Source organism: Anser brachyrhynchus, assembly GCF_964034855.1.
Source record: "Anser brachyrhynchus genome assembly, chromosome: 4".
Classification (NCBI taxonomy): Eukaryota; Metazoa; Chordata; class Aves; order Anseriformes; family Anatidae; genus Anser; species Anser brachyrhynchus.
In genome coordinates this window covers 52,029,140-52,044,690 of record NC_137698.1, presented here as the reverse complement: position 1 = coordinate 52,044,690, position 15,551 = coordinate 52,029,140, and the positions used below count along the sequence as shown (strand labels likewise).

Genomic DNA, 15,551 nt, shown 5'->3' with positions numbered 1-15,551 from the left:
CCTGTTGGAATTCTGTACCAGAAAAATGGTTTGGATAGAGCTCTTTTTTTTTTTCCTGGGGAAAAACACAGTGCTGAGGGAGGTAGAAGTTTGTACTTGCCTAGGATGAAAAATGCTGTACCACAAAAATTTCATCGTGTACCAGGGAGTACTTTTCTATATGTAACGGAAGAATGCTTTCTTTCATCTGAAGAAATCTGCATGTGATAAATATTTTGTCATTGTGGATATGTATAAAGAGCCTGTTTTAAAGATTAAGCAGTAATTCAATTGTTTCCAAATTTAACATTTTGAAAATCTGTTTAGTAAATACAAAATAAAGAACTGTTGTGCATATTTATATTTTAGGGTTTTTTAAACCATCCTTTTCAGCAAGAGATGGGAAATTATTCTTCATGGTGTGAGAACAAAGATTCAATTGGAATAGGTACTTTGGGGTTCCTACATGAATGCTAAAAGCACTTGCTGTCAAAGGAGTTCCCATCAGAGTCAAACAGAATACAGCCTGCTTGTAATTACCTGCCCTTTTAATTGAGCTTTGTAATAAAACCAGGTTTCCTTTCTGATATTCTCAAAATAAACTGGAGGTACCTTAAGAATACTGGCTAAAATTCATTGGATTCCGTAATTCATGAAATTAGCACATTCCCTGTAAGACTTAGAGTGAAAGATCTAAAAAGTAGAATATAAAACTTCCATCTGTTTTTTTGCACTCTAAAAATAATACTAATATTTACTGGTTTAAATACCAGAGAGGCTCTTTACAGAAGGTGCAGTTTAAGGAATCTGCTGTAAAATCAACTTCAATTTCTGCCTTTTCTGCCTCTGCTGCCTTCTGCTATCCACGGCTTATATTGAACAGCTGAGGAGGTGGTGACCATGCACAGAGTGGAGCGGGAGGAGATGCTGAAGCAGACTTTGCCTCTGAAGGCAGTGTTTCATGCAACTGTAGTCTATTTGGCTTTTTATAATGTCCAAATAAATAAAGATCTTACACCAAATAAAATTTTTTAATAAACAAATAAATGTCAAGATGTCTGACATAGCAGAATGGAATACATTTGTTTTAAATACGCTGCTATCAGTAGCCTAGTTGTTACTGCACTAGTTGAAACCCTTTTTCAGTTACAGAAATGTCACACTTTTCTTTGGAAGGGCTCAATTTCTGATTTATTTTTTTTCCCTAGAACCTGCCTGAGTGTATTGCCACACATCTGCGAGGCCTCTTGTCATTTTATAGTATATATGCATAGTTTCAAAATTCTTATGAAGTTTAGGTTCTATGAGCTAGGTGAGCTACAACTTAATCTAATCTAGATTTATACATCGTAAAGTTTTGATCTCTAGCTTTCAGTTCAGTATTTTGCGACGTACTTGCTTCTTTGTTCAAGTACAATTCAGTTATCAGCTTGGCATAAAATTCTTACAGCACTGAAGAAACTGACTTTACCAAAACTGACCAAATTTCCTTTGGTTCCCACTTCCCCCACTGAAGTTCCATTTTCTGTCATGTTAAAATAAAAACTAAATTTCTGAGCAAAACACTCATTTAAGTAGCCATACAAATCATACACTGTAACCTGGCGACTATGGAAACAGAGATCATAATGGATTTTTTTTCCAAGTAGTTAAAATTCATCTGAAAACACTTTAGCACTGATATTTAAGATCAGTAGTAGAGGAAAGTATTCCATTTTAGCTCTTATGTTGCATATAGGGTTTATGTTCATGGATAGAAAAATCCCAAAGCATTAGAACTGGATAGAAGGGAATAATGCTACAGTCTGTTTGAAAGAGCCATTAAGTACTCTATTTTGATAAGAGATTTTTGATGTTTACCACACCTGATGCAAAACTGTAGAAGATGTGATTATGGCTTCTGCCTCAACGAATGTCATGTCAAGGTAGCCAACTTTTTGGCATACTTTTAAGAACTTCATTTGGCTGAAGTGTTAAATAGTCGATAAAAACAACCAAAATAAAAAGTGGATCTTATAAGAAGCGTTAGTGCGGATTGTTGCGTTTGAAGCAGTGGCCGTTTGGTCTAACCTGGTAAAAGACGTGGCAACACAGAGATGTGTGATCCTCCTGTACTTGAAAAATACTTTCTGAACTGAACAAGGGATACTCTCCTGATTGATTCCTTTAGTTACGTTCTTCAATAAACTGAAGAGTAGTAGACAAGAATAACCACTGTGTGGCTTGTATTGTCCTGGTGACTTTCAGAGAAACCTTTTTAAGTGGTAGATTCAAACAGCACTTACAGATCTTACTGCAACACTAATTTGACTATGTTTTCTGCTTTAGAGTGCACAGCAGATTCCTGGTATCCAGAGATACAAACGCATTTGCTATGCTTAACCTTTTTTTTTTTAATCCTTTTGGTACATGCTTTGGGGAAGTTCATAGGTGGTATTGCTGGTTCTGTGGTGCCAGTCTTGGGGTTGCTGTTGAAATACTGTGTGGTCTGGACAGGTCTCTGAATTCTGGAGAACTAGACATGAACTAACAGCATTCCCATATAGTTTATGTACAACTTAATTGTTCTTTCACCCTAAAAGACCACTGCAGGAGATACTCTTTGAATGCTGGCTGGTTTAGTTTTGTCTATATATATTAATACTCTCCCAGAGAGTAGCTACAGTTCTTGTACAAAGGCTGGGATGAAACCTAGGGAGAATGAGAGCAAGATTGTTTGGGTTGACTGATACTTAAAAACAGTAAAAATCAAAGGTAACTGCCTCAGAAGTTTCATTTTATTATTTGGCTTTATATGTGGAAATCATATTTGGATGGCTGCAGTGATGCAGTAGGCTCCTTAGCAGTAGCCAAGAGCAGTCTTTCTCTGTCAGTATTTTTATAAGCTAAGGACTTTTTTTTTCTTCAGTGGGCACTTGCTGTTCTTGTAGCATCGTTTTTTTCATTTTCCAAGGTAGACTGGTACACAGGGTTGCATCGAATATTCATTCAGACTGTAATCAAGGCAGCTGTGTTTTGTATACTCTCACATCCAGGGATGCCTCTTTTCTTTATCACTAAATACAAAGTGGATGTTTTTTGTAGCCCTTGATACTTGATGGTGTGCGCTGGTTTGCATGTAATTGCATAGGCTGTACACTAAGATAGCTTAGCTTAGTCTTTTGAGTCACTTCCCTCCTCCTTCCCTAGGCTGAGAATGTTGAACGGAAGAGAGCAGGTGTAGCAATTCTAGATTTGATTTCTACTAGGAAAGTATTTGAAAAGACAAATAAATAAATTACAATATAAAAAAAAAGACAATAAAAAAGAAAAGACAATACAGTTGTACTTAGGAGACTCAGAAATCAGTTGGAAAAACTCCCTGATGACAGAAGTGCACTGCTTGGATTGTATAGCAATTAAATCATGCTGAAGATATCGCATAGTATTATAATAATGTTTTGATGGTTCCCTTCTTATAATTTGTCACTTTCTTCCTCTTTTATACAGCTTTGAAGAGACAGAATTTGTACAGTAGCCCTTTCAGTGCGGTCAGTTACGCAAGCTCCTATAGCCCAAATACTAGTAGCCCCTACAGCAGTGGTTTCAACTCTCCCTCCTCAACACCAGTGAAATCTGCTTTAGTAAAACAGTTCATACCTCCTGGCACCTCAGGTAAGTGCGTGTGTGTCTGTGCGGAGGGGAGGTCCCTTCCTTTCAAAAATATGCGCTCAAATATATTGCATTTGCACAGAACTTTTGGAAGACACCAAAAACCTGTCAGTTTTCTGTAGGAAGTTTGCATCATGCAGTATTTAAACCTTTTAGGAAAGGCATTTTTGTGGACCTTTTGGTATGAGATATGTTTTAAATGTTTGGATGCGTACTAGCAATAGGCCAAAACTCTTGCTGTTGCTTCTGTGGAGTCCCAGCACACTTTTGAGGAGCTTCTAGAATTGGCCCTGCAGATGAGGGAGATATAAGTTGCATAGTACACGTTTAAATGTCGCATGTTTGTGGTTGTAGTCTCTGCAATTGTGGTATTACTTACTCACTGAAATATTTGGTATGCAATGTATCCATCAGTACCTCTGAGATGTGAACAATGTAATCTAAGAAAGAAGCATATATTTCAGTTAAAGACCTTCCTTGAAGCTTCGCAGGCATCACAATAAACAGTAGCTTCTGGCAATGTTTTCTGCCTTTATTCTGCACTATAGGCTCTTTCTTTGCAGTAGAAAAATTGATGCCTGGAACATATCTCTACAGTGAAGTCAGGATATTGGCTTATATTTACTTTAAGTCACGTTACTTTGCAGGGAAAACAAAAAAACATTACATTAACAGTCCCGCTACTCGTAGCTCGCTGTGGACTTATAAAGAGAAGCCTGCACTACAATATACTCAGCAGCATCATTACCCGAGTTTTATTTTAATCTCTGTAGCTCGGGTCTGCATTTTGTGCTGTGTTTGCCTTCAGGACAGAGAGAGAATGTAACCGGAAATGGGTTGTCAATCAGAAGGCAGCAAATGGGAAAGAGTTTTTCCAGTATGTTACAGTTTAGCAAAGGTGTGTGCTTATAACAAGTAGTATTTTTGGATAAACTATATTTTAAGCATTCAAAACAATCAATATTCATTGGGTCAGCAATTCCTCACTGTTCAAGAAAGATATACAAATAGTCAAACTTACGTCTTACGCTGTAGTGTGCAGAGACAAGACTTAGAGCATAAATGAAACATGTATGCAGTTGCTCTTTCTGCAAAAGCTGTACAAAAACTCCACAGCAGTTAAAAAACTTGGTACAGATGGACCAGATTATATGTCATTAATTTCTTCTGTCATTATTACAATGATTTTATATAAAATTACTCATTCTGTCTGTGTAAATTATATTTTCAGCCTAGATTTGCAGTCAAGTATTTCAAACGGTCTGTTAGCCTCAATGTGTTAATCATAATCTGTTCTCAGGTTGTCGGTTCTTTTAACAGGATATGCAGCTTGCTTTTTTTTTGCCTTTTTTTTTTTAAATAAATCTGTTACTCTATTTCCTTTCTATAGGTCACCTTAAAAGCTCAGCAGATAGGAATCCTCCACTAAGTCCACAGTCCTCTTTGGACAGTGAATTAAGTGCATCAGAGATGGATGAGGACTCTATTGGATCTAATTACAAGCTAAATGATGTTACAGATGTGCAAATTTTAGCACGAATGCAGGAAGAAAGTAAGCGTTTTGCATCCTGAAAACCAAGTGGGGCGTTTGATATATTTTTTTTAATTGAATAACTGCAGTAGGACTTACTTAGCAGGAATGAGAAAGAGGTTAAGACTCTACTAGGGATGTACAAATGTGGTTCTCCTCAGAAGGCTGGCTAAAGACCTCTGTCTCCAGGTTAAGGAAAGGAAGTTTCTGTGCAGAAATGTTCTTTAGGAACTGCGGACAAAATAAAGACTGGAGAGAGTATGAATTGAATTTGTAGCGTATAGTATAGGGTAAAAGAATGGTTGTTAGACTACTGTCACCATTCTCCTCAGGAGATAAGTCTTCCCGATGTAATCCAATGTTGTTGACATCAGTCCTTACTCTGTGATTTAAATCGCCAAAATGTAAAGTCAATACGGCTAGACATATACAGAGGCGTTTTTCACAATTCTTTTTTTTTTTTTTTTTTTTTTTAAGGTTCACTTGAGTCTTTGTCTGTTGTCTTGGTCTCTCTGAGACTGTAGAAAGTGATAGTAATTTTGGTTGTCTAACTCAGTGGTCTCCGAACATTTTTATTGCACACCCCTATCAGTAAAATTCTTGAGCACTCCCCATGTATATCTATTAATTTATAAATTATATACACGTACAGTAGTATATTATGTACATTACAAAATGTAGACAAAAATATACATTAAAAAGGATGAGATAAAGATGATGCAAACACTAATTAAAATATTATTTTATTTATTAATGTTACAAAAAATGATTTTTTTCCTTTACTACAGTGGATTGTTTTCTGTACCCCTGAGTTGTGTGCACACAACTTTGGAGGCCACTGGTTAACTGAACTCTGTTTTCTCGAGGGGCAGCTTGTCATGTAGCTGCTTTGTTACATTTCCTAATGCATTGCAAGAAGCCTGTCATTGCAGTTGTTCTAGGATGTTACCTGATACCAAAATTAAGATGTGTCCTGCGTTGTGAGTTTCCAGCCCGGGAGAGGAGATGAACAAGTAGACAGTAAACTATACTGATGGTTGCTGTAGTAGGAAAGGGGATGAGCTCACCTACTTATTTCAAGAGATTATAGGCTATTAGATAACTTTATTCGATGCTAATCTGGAATCAATTTTGTGTCTCAAATAAAAAGAGGGAAGATGGGCTGAATGTAAGTTTGAACTCTGGGCAGATATCTGTATGTGCTGTCTCTAGTCTGAACCATTTGTGGGCAGACAAAAAGTAAACAATGTTCTCATTGTTGCCAGGCCTCCGGCAAGAGTATGCAGCAACTGCTTCTCGGCGTAGTTCTGGTTCTTCTTGCAATTCTACGAGGCGAGGCACACTCAGTGATCAGGAGCTTGATGCACAGAGTTTAGAAGATGAGGAAGATGGCATGCATCACGCAGTGCACCCTGCTGTTAACAGGTTCTCACCATCACCTCGTAGCTCTCCCTGGCCGTCACCAAAACAATCTCCAAGGAATTCACCTCGTTCCCGATCGCCTGCTCGAAGTATAGAGTACAGTAGAGTGTCACCCCAGCCTATGATTAGCCGTTTACAGCAACCTCGTCTTTCACTTCAAGGCCATCCTACAGATTTGCAGACTAGTAATGTCAAAAGTGAAGGTAATAAGTTGTGTCTCAAATTCATTACACAATTAGTTAAAGTACTTGTGTAGTTCCAGTAAAGGATTTTGGTCAGTGTAAAGAGTTAAGACTATATGCCTGCATAATACCCTGGTTTAATCTCAGAGTTGTTTAAGAAAAAGCATAGCAAGCAAAGCTTAAATTTTTGCTGGGTAACTCTTAATAGTCAGATGAGTTGATAGGCTTCTATTTATTTTAGATGTTATCCAGTCACTGAGTGTAATCAAGCTTTGTGGTGACTGAATTCTCTCTGTGGCAGGAAAGTGCACTAAAATAAAGCAGAACACAAGGGAAATGATCATTCACCAGGAGGGTTAGGCCTTGCAGATGACGGAATAAAACGCAGAGAGAATAACTGCAAAGATAAGGGTAATGTTGCAATTTGCACATGCCTTTAGCCTGTGATATAGCTGAATGCTTTCTTCTGACAGTGTAGGACTGTGAGCATTTTGAGCATGAACATGGTCTTAAAAATAGTAGTACTGTCTTTGTTAGATATTTTAAATATTTCAAAGCTGTGCAAACTGCCACATAATAAAAATAAAACTTGCAGGAAACATGACACAATTAGACTATATCTAACCTTAATCTATCTAATCGTTTTCTATTTTAAGAGATGTGATTATCTGGCAAATAAAATCTTCAGAAATAATATTAATTGAGGTATTAAGAATACACCTTATTTATTCCTCTTTAAGGTAAGCTGGATATAGAGTGTCTGACGTAGAGATGATGTAGAAATGTATTTTTAAACAGTTTATTTTCTATTTTTTCTCCACTGATACAGCAGAGATCTATGCCACTTACAGAATTCCACTGACAAGAAATTTTAAATTTTTAATTAGGAAATTAAGTGTGCTAGGCTAGAGCTTTTGGGGAAGATGATCCCGCAGATTTAATTAGCTGTTTAAGAATATCTTTGGAAGGGCTAACAGAAATCTCATCTAGTAATAGTAGTTTGAGAAAATTTTAGGTATAAAGGAAATCAATCAACACAAAAGTTAGTAAACTGTGTTGTAGCTTAGTTGAGAATTCCTTCCCTGTTCTTTTCTAGGGCCTCATGAAAGTCTAAATGCATGCTAGATGAGCTACAACAAAAATATTCCATTAGAGGCAAGGTACCAAAAACTGGCGTCCCACTATCAGAGGGATGAAAATAGAGTGTGATCATGTGTTTCTGAAACACTTCCAAGGAACCCTCGTGGAATGTTTTTGTGCTGTTGGATGTTGCTTGGATATTCAGAGTTGATGCACCAGCAACCTAAAAAAAAGTTGAGATTTTTTTTCCTGCTGTAGACTGGTTAGAGGGAGATTTAGATGTTCAAGATGCACCAACTGCAGTGCAAACCAGTGCAAACTTCTAAGTGAAGAAAGTACGCTTGTAAGAATACTCAGCCTATGAAGATGCTTACTTGTGTTTTCATCTTCAGTGCTTGTGCATGGTTAGAGTACTTCTTCCCCGCATCCCCCTTCATCATCAGGTTGGCCATCCATCATGCCTTGTCATCTGCACTCCTCTGTCCTGAAGTGTGTCATCAACCCAGCTCTGCATGGGTTGGACGTACGCAGAATGTCATTAGACTTGGGAGAAATTTAATGGCATCTTTGTGTATTTTGTGACAAATGGTACCAATTGTAGAAGATCCTTAAATAATCAGTACTAGCTGAACAGATAGTCAAATGAGATGTGAAAGAAGAAGCGTAACGTTTCTTTAATTTTGAATGTTGTGTGTTGACAGTTTCTTTCCAAGTGCGTGTCGGTTATTTGTTGTATAATATGCTATTGTGAGGCTGGGTAGTCCCAAATGTTGACTGAAAAATTACGGTATGTTTTTAATCTTCAGGCAAGCATTGTATATTATAACTTTATTGATGAAGACTTTGGGAACTATGCCAAACTGCAAGTTAGGTTTCTCTGTTGAATTGCTGTAATAGTAGAACAAAACCCAGGGAATTATAATGTAGACATGCTTCAATTTCAGAACATGCCATGACTGACTTTTTTCACCACAAGTGAGAACTGTTCATTCTTCCTTTTTTATATAAATGTTTTGTATATGATGCATCTAAAGAACTATAATGTAACAAAATATGCATTTAAATTGCTGTGTAGTTTATATACGTAACTGTTCGTGTCACTTAGATTTTTGGTTTCAGCTATTGGTTAAGAGCTTGGACTTTGTCCAGCATTTGACTACATATAGTGATATCGTTGTGTTGTTTCATACAGAAAAACTAAGGCGTAGTCTTCCAAACCTGTCCAGGACATCTAATATCCAAGCTGAGTCTGTGAAAAACAGCAGAAGTGACTCAAACTTCCAAGTGCCAAATGGAGGAATACCTCGCATTCAACCTCAAGCCTCAGCCAGTAAGTACTTTTGTGGCATTTCAGCATATATGTTAGAATCGAGTGGTGGTACTGAGATGTTTTCCAGTGTCATGGCACAGAGAAACACTGCTTGCCACACTGGCAATGCTAATTTTGATTTTAATCACATTTGTCTGGAAATTTCTTTTTTTGGTAAAAGAAATCAGGTATTGAATATATTCAAGGGATGTTTGGTCTCTAATTAAAGTATCATTTGTACTGTCCTAAAAGCATATACAAAAGCACTATAAAGAGTGTAAACATAGTAGTGTTAGACATTTCAGAAACCATTTATTTTCTGAGATTAACAGAAGGTATAATGCCTTATACTGTTGAGTTTTATTTTCACACCACAAAAATGTATCAGGCTACCAAAATACTTATCTCAGTTGGGTTTTGCTATTTTTAACTAGTGAAACCTGATCTGAAATCATTCGTGCAATTTTAACTCTCATTTGCAGTTTTTCTTCTTCTGTTCTGTCACCTGACAATTCTGTGTTCAGATGCAGATTTTATTTTTTTCAAGTGGCAGTGTTTCTCGGTAAAGGTTTGGGTGAACCTGCATCCTGTGAAACAAATTAGCCCAGTGCTGGGTTAGTGCCTGCTGGTTTGTCTAAAAGTGAACTGCTGATATGAGAATGCTGCTAATCTCTCAAGTCTCCTAACAACGATGACCTTAAAGAAGCCAAAGCAAATGAAACTTAAATATTCAGTGCTTCTTTATATGTCAATATTGACAGTTCCTGTTGTTTGAATGTTTCCTGACCATTTTATTTTAAAACAAGTTTCAAAATGAATAAGACTATGTGACATTTTCAAAGGAAGAACAGGTTATGAATATCATTATTTGTAGAGCTTTGAACTACAGAAGTTCATCAGTAATCTAAATATTTGGAAAGTAATGTAAGATAATATCTGTGAATGAAACTAATTTTATTTTTACCCGTTGAACAGTAAGTGCATACTGGTGTACCAATTGGCCTTTTTAACTAGTCCTTTCAAAACAGTGGGCAAATACAACCAAATACAGTTAAGTACAGAATAAGGAATACAGATCTTGCCAAAGACTACAAAATTTCTATCTTCGTAGTGACTCTGACTGGATGTAAGGGTTGTGTGTCCCAAGTGTGTGATACTGTAGGCAAATCTGCACAGGTTGTATTTGGTGTTTTAAAACTGAGCGAACTTGAAAGGGGAAAGCAAAGAGGGCAGCTTAGCTCGTCAGAAAGCTATTTCCGAAATTAAAAGTATATTCACAGTGAAACTTTATGGAAAGATCAGACAGCAAAAGTCTCGATATTCAGTATTAATTGAGTTACTGCATTGCAGGAGTATGACTTATGTTTATACATATATAATTTTTTTTCCAACTGCTGGATGGATTGAGAATCATGGAGACTATTAGGTAAATTTGTTTGCTTTTTATGGGAATCTTTCCCCAGATATGAACCACTCTAGGCCAACTTACATTTCAGTGTAAGTTAAGTATAATTAACAAAGCGCAGATTTCTAGCTTTTACAGTTTCCCTGCTCTTACAGATGTTTGTCAGAGTCTTGCTATTGACAATCGTAAAACGGTTTGTGTATGAAGTCAATGAGTAAGTATCTTTGCTTAGCCTGGATTAAAAAAAATTCCTCAAAACTGTACATTGTATTAAAAAAATACAGAATTGTGTCTTTTTTCCTGTATACTTTTTGTTTTATTGGTTTTATATTTTGTCACCTTGCACAAAGCACTGTTAAATTGCAGCAAATTTTTGTTTTCCCTTGGCAATGACTTCCGGGTCTTGGGATTCAAAGCTTCTTCATACCTGCTAGTTTTGCATGAGCTTACCTTTGCAAGGATGCTGGCTTGCCACCTGAGGTCACTACTTTTCTCTTTGTCAAAGATCTGCTGTTCATAATTTACTTGCACATTTGCTGTGGCTGCAATACTGAACTTGCTATGGTTGCTGGCATTCAAAAATGAGTTAGGAATCCAGTAAGTTTCTGTACAGACAATTCCTGTTACGGTTACATAGGCAAATTGTACATGGCTGATTAAAGAGTAGAGGAAAGATACTTATAGTACATACAATTGTAAAAGGTGAAGGCATTTGGTATTACAAGTTTTAGCTGTAATTTAGTGAAAAATCCAAATTTTCTTTGAAAAGGGATTGACTGAGTGAATTCCATATTAGTTTATAACTATTAGAATCTTCCTTTACATCTGGTTCACCGTGCTGTTATGCAGAAAGGATTTCTGAATATGAAAGCTGATAAATATTTTTCACCTTAAAACACTGGAAGGTATGGTAATACTTACATTCTCCAAGGAACAGGTATCTTTTAGACTTTAATGTGTTACAGATTGGAGAAGTCTCTACGTTCAGGTACTACACCACATAGATTGTGCAAAGCTATCGAACTTCAAAGGTGGCTTCCACATAGGAGCTACGTGCTTTGTTGTGGATGGTGTGTGCACGATACTTCTGTATTTAACTAGCATTTATTAACACAGGGATGTGAAATCCTAAAGCAGAATTAAATATAATGCTTTTTCAAAGAGCTAAGCTGTAGATTGTACAAATTATTGGTAAAGTCACTGTAATCTGCTTGCCAAGGTCCAGCTGCTTGGCATATTCAGAATAAAAGAAGAAAGTGATTGTTCTAAGGAAACCAAGTATTCTGGTTCAGTTAATCAGAAAAAAGCATAACTACGTATATTCAGCTTGCACCGTTTGTGACAGGTAATATAATAACATACAGAGCAGTTCAAGAGCAGCAAATAGTGTGGATGAACATGCACTCCATGCTTACCTCAAACTGCATGTTTCCACAGCCTTACTCAAATTGCCCTGCCTGAAGTTCTTTTTGTTGGTGTAGTGCTCATAATTGCTTAGCTGTTGAGGGCTTTCTTGGCGTCTCCATTCAGAAGGAAGGAATTTTATATATATATTTTAAATTCTTTCCATATCATCCCGCATCTCTTGACTTGCAAGGAGTGTAAATAATGATGGGGGAAGGAACTTAGTGCCATATACTGTAGCATATTTAAATCCAGTTGAATGACTTAAGGAGAAACTAAATTCAAGATCATAAATATTGAAGGAAGAAGCTGTTCTTGATTTTGTGTGGTGAACAAAAAAAATTTTTCAGTAAAAAATGGTGTTATGGAGTACTTGTGCATAGAAAAACTCTGGCCAGTGGTAAGCTTCACTAAATTCCTTTAAGAAAACAAGTCTAGGAAGTGTCATTTTTAAACATCTTACTGCCTTTAATTGGCTGCTTATGGGTAAGCCTTAAAAAAAAAGTTTATGACAAGACCATGTGCCAGAAGTTGAATGAGAACTGGATACTGCTTCTTGCTTTGTTGCATTTAGATTCTAGTTAGTGGAATGATTTTTTTTTCTTAATAGCCACAGGCAGCATTTTATCATGTTTATAGACACGTTTATTCCTGTTTGCTGTTTGTTGAAAACAACAGGTTTTAGTTAGTTATTAAGATCAACATGAATAGACCACTTAGATTTTCAGAATGAAAGTAAAACACACGATGAAATTCTTTTATAGGTCACAAAATATTGCAAATTTGCAATACTGACTGAAGGATGGGAAAGGTGATGGCAATTATATACTATCAAGTTTAGAAAAGAAGGATTAATTAATATTATTAGGATTCTGTTTGTTCCTTCTCCTGCCTTCTTTATAGCATTCACCAGTTGGTGATGGGAATACTGAGCTTCCTTGCTCAGGGTTAGGCTCTTCGTGCACAGCTGTTCCCCCATCTTTCTTCCCTCCCACTGTGGAAATAAGCCTTATTAGTGTAATCAGTTAAAAACAAAACAAAACAACAAAAAAAAACCACTGTACACTGAGGTGAGCAGAGGTGATTTTTTCATACATTATGATTTTAACAAGCCTTTGTGTAGGCACAGCTTTATTTCATTGACTGCTTTCCTTCTTCCCTCCTTAAATGTGCTGCAGTGAAAATATGCTGAATCGATGCGTTCCTTCTGGCAATAGATAGTTCTCTCTTTGCCAAGATTCTGCGGCTCGTGGAACATTGGCTTCTCTCTTGGTAACTGGTAGGTAGTGAGGATGTTTCAAGGCAGTATTGGACCTTGAGCATTACTAGAAAAAAGACAGGACATAGCAGCAATTAAAACATTTTGGCACACTGTCCACATGTTGGCAGCTGCTGATTCTCAGTTTTATGTCTTTAAGTTTGAGTTCTCTTGTGTAGCATTAGATAAAAAAAATGGCAGACATCTCTCCTAATGGCTTATGTTTGCTATAACTTTCTGATATGATCATGTTCATAATAAGATGTGTTTTTTTTGTATAGTGTGAGATGTTTTTGGAAAACTACTTTAAAATGAAAAGTTTAATCTTGCTAGATCAAGTATGACACTTTAATTTTCATCTTTTTTAATCTAATCTTGCACTCATATTGCTGTAGCATGTTTGCTAGGTGGCTTGTCCTCCCTTTGGTGTAATTTTTTTATTTTTTTTAAATTTTTTTTGGCCTTTCTGGGCTTTTTGCCCTGCAAGAAGCTTTACTCTTACAGAATCTGCGCATTTCGCACTGCAAAATTTCTGACACGCTCCTCTGTAACTCTTTGCCATTAAGAGCAAGCACCATTTAAAAACAAAGCATCACTTCCAGTGTCATAACAGCTTTTTGAGTGTTTTACTCACTCTGTTCCTTGATGCTTCACAAGCGGATGCCATTTTGAAATTCCCAGTAAATTTAGTTTCCTTATCTTAGACAAATATAACACTTCTTGTCTTTCAACAGCTCTGCAAAGGCAGAAAAATTTGCCTCGTGCTGCCTTCAAAACCAAACAGTTTCTTCAAACTCCATCTACAAAAGGAGGTAATTAACTTACAGCCTCTTATCAAGCTCCAGCAGATCTCAGATAACTGTTCACCTGCATTGAATCGCACACATTCTAGATTAATAGTTGCTGTTGCATGTTAAGATTAACTAGTGGATCTTGCTGTATCAAAGTATCTAACTTTTTGGTCTAAACATTAAAAATATGTCCCTGGATCATGTAGGGAAAGAAAAAACTCTGGGGATAAAATCCAAGGATTGGTGACTTCTAGCATTGATCAGTAAATCTGGATTAGAAAAATAGACTTCTGAATCCATATTCACAGGGCTACGTTCGGATTTTTTTGTTGTTGTTGTAACATAAAGTTGTAAAAAAAAACTTGTAAAAAATCTGTTTTGATTCTCAAACAATATTCAGGCAAATGAAAATATCCTTCTTTACTTTGCAATGGAAACAAATGCTAGCAACTTCATCCTTGAGCATATAATGTTGAGTTTTGTGCTCCTGTGCACATGTGCTTGTGCTTTCTCTTTTCCTCTCAAAACTGGATGATTATCCCCAACATATAATAATTTAGTATTTTTCTCTCAAGGAATTGGAGTCTATTGTATATAATATCCCAGTTTGCTAATGGCTGAAGTTGACTTATTTTTGAGAAGAGTACACGATCCAGTTAGACAAGTTTTAACTGATTTGTAATTAATGCTGGCAGCATCGTATGTGACAATCCCTCAATTTCACTGCCAAGATAAAAGCAAGTTCATGGGTTTGGTTTCAAGTGTAGTTGGTCCTGTTGCCTTTTACAAGCTTAGATGATTTCATTTTAAAAATATTTCATTTGGGACCAATTCATTTTATATATATATATATATATATATATATATATATATATATAAAATAGTGAGAATCCTTCATGCACATACTGAAGGTGGATAATAAAAAACCTTTCAGTGCTTTAACAACGCTAACTTCTTCAAGTCAACTTCATTCCATGCAGAAAGTTTTATTGCCCTGTCTTCCCCTGAAATAACAAAGTATAATGACTTTGAAACAGATTCACCTAGCTAATAGGAGGTCTCTAACGGTTTTCGTGACATTTCTTACCAAATGCAGAAAATTTGTCTCAGTGTTCTGCTTTGGCATATGACCATCATCTCTGTTCCTTTGCAAATCTTTTTGCGCTGTCTTTCCAGTTGGCCATGCCTTTGCCGTCAGCTGGTTATCTTGAGCACTTACAATGTTGATGGCCTAGTCTGGAGCTGTTGAAATGTACATAAATTTACTTGTCTTCGAGTTTATACTGTTTTCAAGTATTTATTATACCTTAAAGAGGGAGGAACAGAACCCATTCCACTGTCAGTTACGTTCCAGTTTGTCATGAGTCACTGAAAATTAGGACCCAACATGGCCTTTTCAGCTATTTGCTATTTTATAGTCCTTGATACGTTGATTTTCGTGTTTCTCATCTAACCAGGAGATTCTTGGGATTGTGGAAGCATTATTCAGAAATGAAACAACTTTCAAAAGACTAGATTACTATGAGCAATAATTTTGTT

The 15,551-nt window shown here is 36.4% G+C and overlaps 1 protein-coding gene across 2 annotated transcripts in view; it reads left to right on the top strand.

Annotated features, from left to right (window-relative positions):
- Positions 1-15,551, top strand: part of SLAIN2 (SLAIN motif family member 2) — a 36,035-nt gene that overhangs the window by 13,112 nt on the left and 7,372 nt on the right. Inside the window, exons 3-7 of one of the 2 annotated variants that reach the window (XM_080589924.1) lie at positions 3,469-3,633; positions 5,021-5,182; positions 6,427-6,786; positions 9,038-9,175; positions 13,956-14,033. In XM_080589924.1, the coding sequence (XP_080446050.1) occupies positions 3,469-3,633; positions 5,021-5,182; positions 6,427-6,786; positions 9,038-9,175; positions 13,956-14,033 (903 nt within the window). The remainder of the gene's footprint in view (positions 1-3,468; positions 3,634-5,020; positions 5,183-6,426; positions 6,787-9,037; positions 9,176-13,955; positions 14,034-15,551) is intronic. The other variant, XM_080589925.1, reaches the window with a different exon arrangement.